Source organism: Mandrillus leucophaeus, unplaced genomic scaffold (genome assembly GCF_000951045.1).
Source record: "Mandrillus leucophaeus isolate KB7577 unplaced genomic scaffold, Mleu.le_1.0 Scaffold1170, whole genome shotgun sequence".
Lineage (NCBI taxonomy): Eukaryota > Metazoa > Chordata > Mammalia > Primates > Cercopithecidae > Mandrillus > Mandrillus leucophaeus.
In genome coordinates this window covers 197,438-210,025 of record NW_012099988.1, presented here as the reverse complement: position 1 = coordinate 210,025, position 12,588 = coordinate 197,438, and the positions used below count along the sequence as shown (strand labels likewise).

General features: G+C 45.2%; 1 protein-coding gene across 3 annotated transcripts in view; it reads left to right on the top strand.

Moving 5' to 3' along the window:
• NLRP3 (NLR family, pyrin domain containing 3) overlaps positions 1-12,085 on the top strand; it is a 32,217-nt gene extending 20,132 nt beyond the window's left edge. For all 3 annotated transcript variants that reach the window (XM_012000868.1, XM_012000884.1, XM_012000875.1), the window contains 3 exons: positions 7,410-7,580; positions 8,099-8,269; positions 11,648-12,085. In XM_012000868.1, coding sequence (XP_011856258.1) covers positions 7,410-7,580; positions 8,099-8,269; positions 11,648-11,747 — 442 coding nt within the window. In that variant the 3' untranslated portion in view covers positions 11,748-12,085. The remainder of the gene's footprint in view (positions 1-7,409; positions 7,581-8,098; positions 8,270-11,647) is intronic.
• Positions 12,086-12,588: the final 503 nt, after the last annotated feature.

The following is a 12,588-nucleotide window of genomic DNA, read 5'->3' as shown; positions in this document are numbered from 1 at the left end:
GCCACTGCCTTAATTCCCAGTGCATTGCCTTAGGAGATGTTGCTAATGGGCTCTCTAGGGGGCTTCTTCCTCTGGCTCTCAGCCTAAGGGTGGGACCTTCAATTTAGCTTTGCTAAACCTCATCTTACCTGTCTTTTGACCCATTGACTAAGCAGTTTCAAATCTTGATTCTGTCAATAATATCTACAAATATAACAAGCAAATTGTATAAGTCTTCATTCATTCATATTATTAATACATATACCAGCCAGATCAGCATTCAAGACAAAATAGAGCAGGAAAGGTCTTCCCAAAGGAGTAATCCACTAATCCGTAATTAACAACCAATATCTGTTCACAAAGCTCTGATCCTTCCTTGGGCCTGTCCCATCAGCCCATCCTCAGATGTGACCATGTCTCTTTCTGTGAAGTCTTCGTGCAGGGCCTTCATTTCCTCGCCTTAGGGCGTTACCCTTCCTCAGCAAACCGCCTTAGGGCGTTACCCTTCCTCAGCAAACCGCCTTTTAGGGCGTTACCCTTCCTCAGCAAACCGCCTTTTAGGGCGTTACCCTTCCTCAGCAAACCGCCTTTTAGGGCGTTACCCTTCCTCAGCAAACCGCCTTTTAGGGCGTTACCCTTCCTCAGTTAGGGCGTTACCCTTCCTTAGCAGTTTGACTTCTGCTTCTCTAGGTTTGTTCAACAGACATGACTGGGTCCCTTTATTTTGCAGGCCCTCTGGGGGCTCTGTGGTGGGCACTGACAGTAGCCGTGAGTAAAACAGACCACAACCCTGTTTTCACTACCATTATTTTAGGGAAACGATAACAGATAATAGACAAGCTAAACAATATACAGTGTGTATAAGAGCTATAAGAAAAACTAGAGTGACGGTGAGGGGTGCTTCTCTGCTCAGGCTTGGCGAGTGCCTCTCTGAGCGGGTGACATTGGCGCAGGTGCTAAGTGAAGTATGGGATGAGCTGTGAAGGAGCCGGAAGAGCCCTCCAGGCAAAGCAGATGGAACCGAAGGGGCCCAGCCATAGGCGCTCAGGTGACTCTCTGATCCTGGTTCCAAATTCCAAATGACAAACAAACCAATTACAAATGTGCCTGTTGGCATCTGTAATACACTCTATGTAGTCAATACCCGACCTGGTAGAGCTGCTGTGATAAAGTGTCACAAACAGAGCGGCCTGAACAACAAGAGTTTATTGCCGCTCAGTTCTGAAGGCCAGAGTCTGAAACTGAGGCATCATCAGGCTGGGTCCTTGTAGGTCGTACAGGTCCTTCCCAGTCCTTATTTTAGTTGATGTCTGCTGCCTTTAATTCACTTCTCTCCTCCTCTTTGGAAGCCTTCTTCTCTCTTACGTTTAGGTCACTGCTCAGTCTTTCCTGCTAATGTTATAGCTTCCCCCTTCCTGGATTCTGCATTGGCTTCTCTTCCTGTGGTCTGGGGATTTTGCCACTGGTTTAGTTTTGTTGTTTTATTTTTTTTTGAAATGGAGTCTTACTCTTGTCACCAGGGCTGAAATGCAGTGGCGCAATCTTGGCTCACTGCAACCTCCGCCTCCTGGGTTCCAACAATTCTCCCGCCTCAGCCTCCTGAGTAGCTGGGACTACAGGTGTGCACTGCCATGCCTGGCTAATTTTTGTATTTTTAGTAGATACGGGATTTCACCATGTTTGCTAGGCTGGTCTTGAACTCCTGACCTCAGGTGATCTGCCTGCCTTGGCCTCCCAAAGTGCTGGGATTACAGGCGTGAGCCCCACAGCCTGCCGGGTTTACCTTTTTGTTTGTTTGTTTGTTACTAAATGTTTCTACACTCCCTGAGAATTTTCATATACCTCTCAATTTCAACAAGGATAGGTCTTAAACCCAGATGTCATTCACAGACTTTTTATTAGAAAAGTAACACATGCTTGGTGTAAACATATCATAGTACAGACAAAGTGGAAAGTGAAAGCTCCTTCTCAGCCCTCTTCTGAGAGAGCCATTTACAATAGTCTGATGAGCAACCATCCAGACTTTTAAAAATACAATAGATTGTTATATAATCCATCCATCTGTCCATCCGTCCGTCCGTCCATCCATCCGTCTGTCCATCCGTCCGTCCATCCATCCGTCTGTCCATCCGTCCGTCCATCCGTCCATCCATCCGTCTGTCCATCCGTCCGTCCATCCATCCGTCTGTCCATCCGTCCGTCCATCCGTCCATCCATCCATCCATCCATCCATCCGTCCGTCCGTCCATCCAAGGGAGTATCAGAGCTTTGTGAACACATATTGGTTGCTAATTATGGACAAATGGATTTCCTGTATATGCTGATCTGGGTGGTATTTATATCAGTAATGTGAATGAAGACCTATGCGATTTTCATGTTGCATTTGTAATACATTGTTACATAGTATTTTAAATGCCTAGTCTGTTAGAGCTGCTGTAATAAAGTATCACAAACAGAGAAGCTTAAACAACAGAAATTTATTGTCCCTCAGTTCTGGAGGCCAGAAGTGTGAGATTAAGATACCAGCAGGCTGGGTCTTTCTGAGGGCTGTGGGGAATCTGTTCATGCTTCTCTTTGGTGTCTGGTGGAATGTCATCTTGCTGACACATTTTGACATTCCTTGACCTGTAGATGCCTCTCCCACACCATTGCCTTTATGTCTACGTGGCGTCTTCCCTGTGTCTGTGTGCGTCTTTCTCCATGTCCCACGTTTCCCTGTGAAAGAACACAAGTCATGGGCGTGGTGGCTCACGCCTGTAATCCCAGCACTTTGGGAGGCCGAGGCGGGCGGATCACGAGGTCAGGAGATCGAGACTATCCTGGCTAACACGGTGAAACCCTGTCTCTACTAAAAATACAAAAAATTAGCCGGGCGTGGTGGTGGGCGCCTGTAGTCCCAGCTAGTGGGAGGCTGAGGCAGGAGAATGGTGTGAACCCGGGAGGCGGAGCTTGCAGTGAGCAGAGATCGCACCACTGCACTCCAGCCTGGGCGACAGAGCGAGACTCCGTCTCAAAAAAAAAAAAAAAAAGATTAGTAACAACCTCATCTTAACTAATTACATTTTCAGTAACCAATATCCAAATAACGTCAGTCTGAAGTACTGGGGCCTAGGACTTCCATATGTAAAGTCTTGGAGGAAACAGTTCAATCCATAACACCCTATCTATTGAAACTAGAACCATGATATAAATATTTTTCTGTGATATCCTTTTTTTTCACTTATCATGGATAAATTTCCACGCTGATTTGTGTAGATCTATTGATTGGGGCATAATATCCCATAGTGTCCTTTACCATGATTTATTTCATCAAATAAGGCATTTTGGGATAACTGTTCTTTTCCACTATTACAAACAACTCTGCAAAAATCACATTTTTATATATAGTTTTATGCATGTGTATTTGCTTTTGAGATAGATATCTATAAGTGGCATTAATCAGTCAAAACTTTTATGCATTTTATGTGTTAGGTGTAGCCATACATGTGGCTGTGTGTTAGGTATAGCCTATGTGTTAGGTATAGCCACATTTTTTTTTCTTGAACTTTAGGTCCTCATGTCTAGCTGCATATTGTGTGCTGCCTGTCTCAATATTGCTCAAGGTCACACATGCTGAGCGTTTGCAACATTGGTTTAATTATCATACCCCACCTTCCACCCCCGTTCTCTGACCTGCTCCTGCCCTCTTCCTCCCGCCTCATTGAATGGTGGGGCTTTCCAGGAGGCTGCCAAGTGAGTACATGGAGGACAGTCCTAAAGCTCTGCTTTCAGTTCCCTCTACCACTCATCGTTACACCAGAGGGAACTTTTTAAAATGCAAATTTGAAAATATTGACCCTTTGTTCAAAAACCTTCAAAAGTTCTTCTCTGTTGTCAGAGTGACGTCTTAGCTTGGCACACAAGGCTGTCCCTGATGCTGCCCTCTCTCCTGCCACACCTTGCACTCCATTTTGAGTCATGTTGAGTAAGTTTTGTTTTGCTGTTTTAGAGATGCGGACTTGCTCTGTGGCTGAGGCTGAATTTGAACTCCTGGGTTCGCCTACTGCCATACCACCCAGGGCGCCCAATCTCATCTGAACTCCTGGGTTCAAGCAATCCTCCCATCTTAGCCACCCAAGTAGCTGGGACTACAGGTGGACATCACTGTGCCTAGCTATGAATTAGTTTTGAAACACCTTGGTGGTTCTTTTAATCTTCCTTATCCTTGCATACTCTTTTCATTTTGCCTGGAGGGTTACCCCCACTTTCCCACTTTCTACCATCCATCTAAGAAGCTCCTACTTATTTTTTAATTGCTGTGATCCTCATTTTGTCCATTTAAAAGTAGGGATAAAAATAACTTTCCCATCTTGAGGTTGTGATCATTCAATGAGATAATCCTATTTAAAGTCATCATCCATGTCAAGCACACAATAAATACTGTGTGTGCTGCCTGTCTCAATATTGCTCAAGGTCACACATGCTCAATCTTCTTCCTCAGTTTCCTTCCTTCCTTCCTTCCTTCCTTCCTTCCTTCCTTCCTTCCTTCCTTCCTTCCTTCCTTCCTTCCTTCCTTCCTTCCTTCCTTCCTTCCTTCCTTCCTTCCCTTTCCTTTCCTTTCTTTCCTTCCTCCCTCCCTCCCTCCCTCCCTCCCTCCCTCTCTCTCTCTCTCTCTTTCTTTCTTTCCTTTCTTTTTTTAAGACAGGGTTTTTTCTCTGTGGCTCAGGCTGGAGTGCAGTGGTAGGATCATAGCTCACTGTAGCCTTGAACTCCTGGGCTCAGGCAATCTTCCTGCCTCACCCTTCTGAGTAGCTAAGACTACAGGTGTGTACCACCATGCCTGGGTAATGTTTAAAATGTTTAAAAATTGTTTTGTGGAGACAGGATCTTGCTATGTTGCCCAGGCTCATCTCAAACTCCTGGCCTCAAGTGGTCTTCCCACCTTGACCTCCCTAAGCACTGGGATTCAGTTTTCATTATGAGACATTTTTGTGACATAAGCAGGTAGTTAATAAATAAAAATCCCCAACAAATTAACTTATTACAGTACATGGCAAGATATCTAGCTTGGTAAATGTAGAGTTCAGTTAGGTGGATTGGTTCAAATCAAGATGTTATGTCGATCACATTCCTCTAATCCAAGGATTGGTTGGTGGGACATGGTTGTTTGATTCTTTAAACACTTTATTATGTGTTTAGTGTAACCATTGCTTAATAGTTACCAGCATTTTCACAATCTGGGTATGACATGTTCTTAACAAAACTACACTGTCTGTTGCTACTTCTATTACTATTACTACTGTGTAGTGCTCCCCAAACATCTGTTGAATAATCCATTCTACTCCTTTTTGGAAATAGTGGTAAAGCCTGCGTAACTTTAACTACATAACTTTAAAAATATTTTCTCTTTTCCTCTTTGAAGACCATCCCCATTCTACTGGAATGTCCCTGGCCTTTGCCAGGAATCCTACAAATCCCTTCTGCATGTTCATTAACAACAACCCTCTAATAGAATTCTTACCTGGGGGTGAGAGCTTAGTAGAAGCCACTCAAAACTTGCTTTGTTTTTGTCTGTCTCTCTTGGGTTTCATTTCCCTATTAGTCTTGCTTACTGTGTCTTTTCAATTTGATTCTTCCTTAATTGGGAAGATAGAAACCAGTAGGTGGATAATCGCTTTTTCCTGCTGGTCATCTGCTCACACTTTACTGTCTGAATAAACTTTTTCTGTATTTCTATTTTTCCTGCCTCTTAGACACCAAAGAGCTTAAAAACATGCCATTACCAAGGACTCTGGTAGGAAGGAGGCTACTCCTGGCTTTGTGGAAGGGCTGGAGTATGAGGCTTTCTGTGTACTGTAGACTACCCTCTGAGCATCTATGCTCCCAGGAATTCCACCACTAGTGATTTTACAGCTCTTATGCTCTTCCTGGGTGATAGAATGGGCTTAATTTGACTCAAGAATAGTACATCAAAACTCTTAAGTCCATTGAGATGAATGCATTTCTGGGGTTTTATGCTCTAAGAGGCCCTTTGCTGTGCAGAAGGAAGACAGAGGTGGACAGAAAGGGCAGTGGGGAGACGATGAGACTAAAACGTGGAAAGTCCGGGTCTGGATCCCTCCCCACCACACACCTGCTCTGTGGCCTTGAGAGAAACATGTAATCTTTATAAGCCTTTGATTTCTAATCTGTAAAATGTATGTAATAGTTTTAGCTGCACTCCTTCCTTGCCAGGTTGATATAATAATCAAATAAGACTGGTCTCTGGGTCAGTGGTTCACGCCTGTAATCCCACTTTGGGAGGCCAGGGTGGGTGGATTGTCTGAGCCCAGGAGTTTAAGACTGCAGTGAGCTGTGCACTCGGCCTGGGTGACAGAGCAAGAGCCTTTTTCTTTTATTTATTTGTTTTTGAGACAGAGTCTCGTTCTGTCACCCAGGCTGATGTGTAGTGGCAATCTCGGCTCACTGCAACCTCTGCCTCCCGGGTTCAAGCAATTCTCCTGCCTCAGCCTCCCCGAGTAGCTGGGATTACAGGTGCCCACCACCACCCTAACTAATTTTTATATTTTTAGTAGAGACAGGGTTTCACCATGTTGGCCAGGCTGGTCTTGAACTCCTGACCTCGTGATCCACCCTCCCAAAGTGCTGGGCCTCCCAAAGTGCTGAGATTACAGGCATGAGCCACTGCACCTGGCCTTATTTATTTATTTAGGCAGGGTCTCACTCTGTCGCCCAGGCTAGAGTGTGGCAGCGCAATCATGGCTCACTGCAGCCTCGACTTCCTGGACTCAAATGATCCTCCCACTTCTCCAATGTGGTTGAGGGCTGCAGCGAGAAAGAAGTGAAAGGTGCATTTAGGGGAGCAGGAAGGCGGGAGGTGGCAATTGCTAAGGGCCCCATAGTGTTCCTGTCACAGCCCTAGCTACAGCTTAGAAGGTCACAATGGACATTCACCTGTTGTCTTTGATGTTTAAATCCACGCTGACTTTCCATGAGGAGGATTTTTTTTTCCTGTCTCTCTTCAAAACAAAACAAAAGCAAAAACAAAAACAAAAAACAAACAAAAGAACAGGTGTCTGCAGTGTTACGGGCATTATTAGTCGAGGATAACCGCTGGGATGTCTTTCTGGAAGGAGTGGTGCTGAGGAGCACTCCTGGTTGGAGGAAAGCTGTGTGAGAAGCAGGAGTATGGGGTAACCGGCTCAGTTTGCCTTGGCTCTCTTTCTGTCGGAATGATCCAGCAAAATGTCTGCTGAGGCATCATTTGTGTCTCCTGTGGCAGCCACAGACAGCAGGCCATGCTCTCCCCAGATTATATCCGAGATGCTGGCTTCTGCTCTCTGAGCTAAAGGCTGCAGCTGCTGAGAGAGGACAGGGCACGGAGTTGAAGCAGCTGCACAGTGTTGGGGAAGAGCTGGGCACTGAGGACTCTTCTCCCCGTCCTTCTACAGGTTGGTGAATTCTGGCCTTACGTCAGTCTGTTGTTCAGCTTTGTCCTCGGTACTCAGCACTAATCAGAATCTCACGCACCTTTACCTGCGAGGCAACACTCTCGGAGACAAGGGGATCAAGCTACTCTGTGAGGGACTCTTGCACCCCGACTGCAAGCTTCAGGTGTTGGAGTAAGTCCTTCCACTTATTACAGCGATGAGAACACATGGTGGCCAAGGGTGGAGGGAAGTTTAGGCAGAGTGGCCACAAGATAATCTGTATCTTAGAAGTGAGGTGTCTTCTTAGAGTTTGCCTTGTTACAGGATCATGGGACTGGGAGGAGTCCTTCTAGATGATATAAAGGTAGGAACTGGAGTCCGTTCCATCACAGTTTTCTGTACCACAAAACAAAGGGGCAGTATGACACATATTTAATGGAAATGTAGGGAAGGGCACAGAATTCGGTAAATTGGTGAACAAACCACTGTTACTAATTTGATCTGTGCAATGCAGTGGATTTGAAAGAGATGCTCCTATCTGAAAAGGAGAGAGAAGAATCATGACTGGCATACAAGGCTGCTTCAAGCTAGTTAGTCCTGTGCTCTTTTTCTTTTTTGTACCTGAAAGAAGACAGACTAAGATGCTAAGATCTTGGGGAGCTGGGGGGATGGTTAAGGGGATGTTTTCTTTAAATCACCCCCTTTTGCAGATTAGACAACTGCAACCTCACATCACACTGCTGCTGGGATCTTTCCACAATTCTGACCTCCAGCCAGAGCCTGCAAAAGCTGAGCCTAGGCAACAATGACCTGGGCGACCTGGGGGTCATGATGTTCTGTGAAGTGCTGAAACAGCAGAGCTGCCTCCTGCAGAACCTGGGGTGAGTGCGCGCTGCAGCGATGCCCGTGGCGGGACTCTGAGTCCTCAGGAAATGTTGACTGTTATCAAAATCCAGGATGACTCTGGCTTCATTTGCAGCCACTCAGGATTAGGTTGGGCCTGGGTCAGTTGTGTGGATTTTTTAAAACAGAGAATATGGGGCTTAAACTACACATTCCACTTCATTGAGACCATTAGAACAACCAAAGTTAAGCTGGATTTCATCCATATTCCCTAAAGAAACACAAGTCCTAATGCAGTCATGGCCAAGCAGGATTCTGTTCTACACAAGGAACCGTACTTTGTAGAACTCGTCTATGGTTCATCCGATTTGGAAGGGTCTTTACGTAGTGGAGATCTTGTTGTTTTGTTTCTGAGGATTCCTAATTGGGAAAAGAGTGCTCCAGGAACAGCAAGATTGGAAATTACATGAAATTCAACAGTGTGTCAGGACATTGCCGACCCACCTCTGTGATACCACTGAGGTAGTCGTCTCCTCTCTAGTAAGAGCTTCCTGGCGAGTCCCACGGTTCTGTCAGCTGTGATGATCGCACTTTTCCCTGAAGATGTTTTCACTGCTTGGCTTTAAGGCCAACATGTTCTCCTGGGTTTTCTCCTATTTCATCAGCTCTTTCTACTCAGTCTCCTTTCTGGCCCTTTCTTCATCATCCTGACCCTTATGTGTTGAATCCTCAGAGCTCAGTTGCTGGGCTAATTTTTCTTCCCTATACTTTCTCCCTCATTTAAATTACCTGGTCTTCTGGATTCATGATATATGTGCTGTGGCCTCCAGATTACATGTCCGTAAATTCTGTGTCTGCGTGCTTGTCTGATCTTTCTTTTTGGAGATTTAATAAACCTCTCAAACGTCACATCCAGATCCACACCCATGCTATTCTCTTCTACCTGAAATCTGATTCTTCCCCATCTCAGTCAATGGTCACTTCCTCCAAGTTGCTCAGGCCAAAACATTTCTGGTTCTGTCGTCACTGTCTCTTTTTTCTTATAACCACGTCCAATGTGTCAGCACATCCTGTGAGCTCTGCCTTCCCAGCTTGGCCACTCCCTGACCACTTCTGGCCAGCTTCATGGCTTCTTCCCTGGCTCAAGCCACCATCACGTGGTGTCTGGATTGTCATGGTGGCATTCTGACAGGCCACCCTGCATCTGTTATTCTGATTTTAGCAGACAAGGGATTCAGCTAAAATATAACTCAGATCATATCACTCTTGCCAACATCGTCTGGTGACTTATCACTTTCATAATCAGAGCAACAAACTCATGGTGTATTCCATGCCCCACATAATCCAGCCTCTCCTGCTTCTGAAGATTCCGCTTCTCCCAACCCTTGCTTATTCTACCCCAGTACAGTGGTCTCCTTGCTGTTTTGCAAGAACACTGTCATCTCTGGATTTTTGCACTTGCTTTTCTTCCTGCCTAGAACTCTCTCCCCTTCAGTATCCACATGCATTATTCTCTGTACATTCCTAAATTCTCTCTTAAAGGTCTTCCTCTCTGCGAGGCTGTCTTTGACTATTCTACTGAAAATAGAAGCAAGCGCTTTTTTCTTCTCATTCTCCTCTGCAGTGAGGCACATCTTATGTACTATGTCGTTTTCTTGTTTATTTATTATCTATCTCTGCTCCCAAAATATAAATTCCTTTAGTCCAGGGACTTCTGTCCATATTAATGATCTCAAGACTGAGAACCTGTTGGAATGCAGGTTTGAATAAATACAAGTTTGAATCAGCCTTGCATCCTTGTGCGGACGTAATGGAGCACGTTTGCTGCAGGACAAGCCAACATTCCCAGAGCTAAGAGAGATGGGGGAAGAAAAGAAGGATTGGTCAGGTCAAAGCTGGGGACACTGCTACATGTAGAGTCACTGACCTAGCCCTGAGGGACATTCAGGACCCAGGCTGAGGGACAGGCTCAAAATAGATTGAAGAATCCATGAATGCAATCAACCTGTTTTCTCAGGCTACGATAACAAGCTGTTCTAGACTGTGACTCAAACACGGAGATTTATTTTCTCACAATACTGGAGGCTGGAAAGTCCAAAATCAAGTCTCTGATGAATTTGGTTGCTGGTGAGAGTCCTCTTCCTGACTTGCAGATGGCTACCTTCTTGCTATGTGATTGCATGGAGTGAGGGGAGGCAAGGGAGAGAAGACAGGGGAGAAAGAACAAACTCTCTGGTATCTCTCCTGGAAGGGCACTCACCCCATCCTGAGGGCCCCACCCTCACAACTTCATCTAACTCTACCTACCTCCCAAGGGCCTCACCTTTAAGTACCATCACATTAGGGGTTCGGGCTTCATCATGGGAAATTTTAAGGAAGACAAGCATTCAGTATATAACACCACCACATTGAGATGGTTAGAAATGGTGCAGGACAAATGGGCGGATTTATTAGTTAAGTTGCAAGGGAAACTTTATTAAAGAGGAGGAAGAACTTACATCAAAGAAAATGTGAGAGGCATCCTGGGCAAATGCAATGTGTAGAATTGGTTGGGTTCATGACTAAATGAACATAAGGTAAAAAAATTTACAAGACAGTTAAGGAAGTGTAAATGCTGACTGGACATACAGTGATACTAAGAAATTATTGTTAAACAGTTTTGGTGTGATAGTGATCTTGTAATTATATTTTAGTGTCACAAAGTGAATTATTGACAGATGCATTAAATGCAATATTTAAAATAATCCATGGGTGGGAGGAGTGGGTGGGCAATAGAAGAAACAGGTTGACATGACCTGTTTAATAGTCGAACTTGGGTAATGGACACAGGGGGTTCATTATACTATTTTCTATACTTTTATGTATGCTTAAAAAGTTCCCAACTACATAGTTAAAAATATAACAGGACCACATCGGGCACTTAGAGCTTTTTTTTTCCCCCACATTTTTACTGGGAGCTGTGGGAGGGGCCTCCTCTGTCATTGGGGGCGCTCACAGTTTCTTCAGCCACTCCAGGCTGGGGCCCTGGGGGTCTGGGGGTGGCTGGGCACGTCCGGCTGGTCCCGTCATCGCGGACGGGCACTGGGTAGTTGTGGGGCGTGGCCTTGTTGATGGTGATGGAGTACTTGGTGTAAGCGAGGCTCCCGGCGACGAAGGACACGACGAGCGCTGGCTCCTCGGCCCAGGCATTCTTGAGGAAGCCGCGGAGTCTCGCGGCCATCTTGGTCTCGGCGGCGGCGACAGCGGCGAGCACGCGGAGCACGCTGGGAGTTGTGGTCCCTTTTTTTTTTTTTTTTTTTTTAACATTTTAGAAGTGTGTGGAGTTCAGGGAAATGGAGAGAAGACACTTCTAAGGTTAACGACTCTGAGAGAGTTATCTGAAGTGTGCAACCCAGGCTCTCTGTTTGCTTTTACAGGTTGTCTGAAATGTATTTCAATTATGAGACAAAAAGTGCGTTAGAAACACTTCAAGAAGAAAAGCCGGAGCTGACCATCGTCTTTGAGCCTTCGTGGTAGGGGTGGAAGCAGCGCTGCCAGACGCGGCGGTCTCCGGGCCCTCCAGCCGGGGGTCCCTCCAGCCGGGGGTCCTCAGGTGGAGCGAGCTGCGACCCATGCAGGCCAAGAGCACAGCTCCGTGATCCTTCCGGGGGAGTGTCGGAGAGGAGAGCGCGCCCGCCGGGCCTTCCTGTGGAGCGCTGGGGCGGCTCCTTTGCGCCCGGGTGAGGGAGACACCAGGGCACTGACAGCAGCGGATGTTGTTCTCATCCCAGCGCCTCAGTTACAGGATGTTCCTCTTGGTGACCTCATGTAATTAGCTCGTTCAATAACGCACTTTCTTCGTCTTTATTTTTCTCTTCTCACTGTCTTTCTTTTTTTTTTCTTTTTTTTCTTCTTTGTTCTGTTTACTTTTGCTCATATCATCATTCCTGCTATGTTTCTATTAACTGACCATAACACAGAACTAGTTGACTATATATTATGTTGAAATTTTATGGCAGCTATTTATTTATTTAAAATTTTTGTAATACTGTTGTTTTCTAATAAGAATAATCCATGCTTTGTGTAGCTAGTTGAAAATTCAGGAATATGTAAAACTTTTTTTTGTATTTATTTAATTAAATTGTTTCCTTTTCTTAATTTTAAAAAAGAGTACCTGGAAATTTTTAAAATTATTTCTCTAAAGCACTAAAGGTAAATTAAATTGCTTGGTGCATTTTAAAAGTCACTTTGGCAAATGGTTCTATTGTAGATAATTTTTAAACTACCTCACTCTAACTGTAATGAGTGGAATTTCATCTTTGCTAGGATAGAATTGAAAATCGTGGAGTGAAAGGTTTGAGAGTATCAGAGCCTGCAC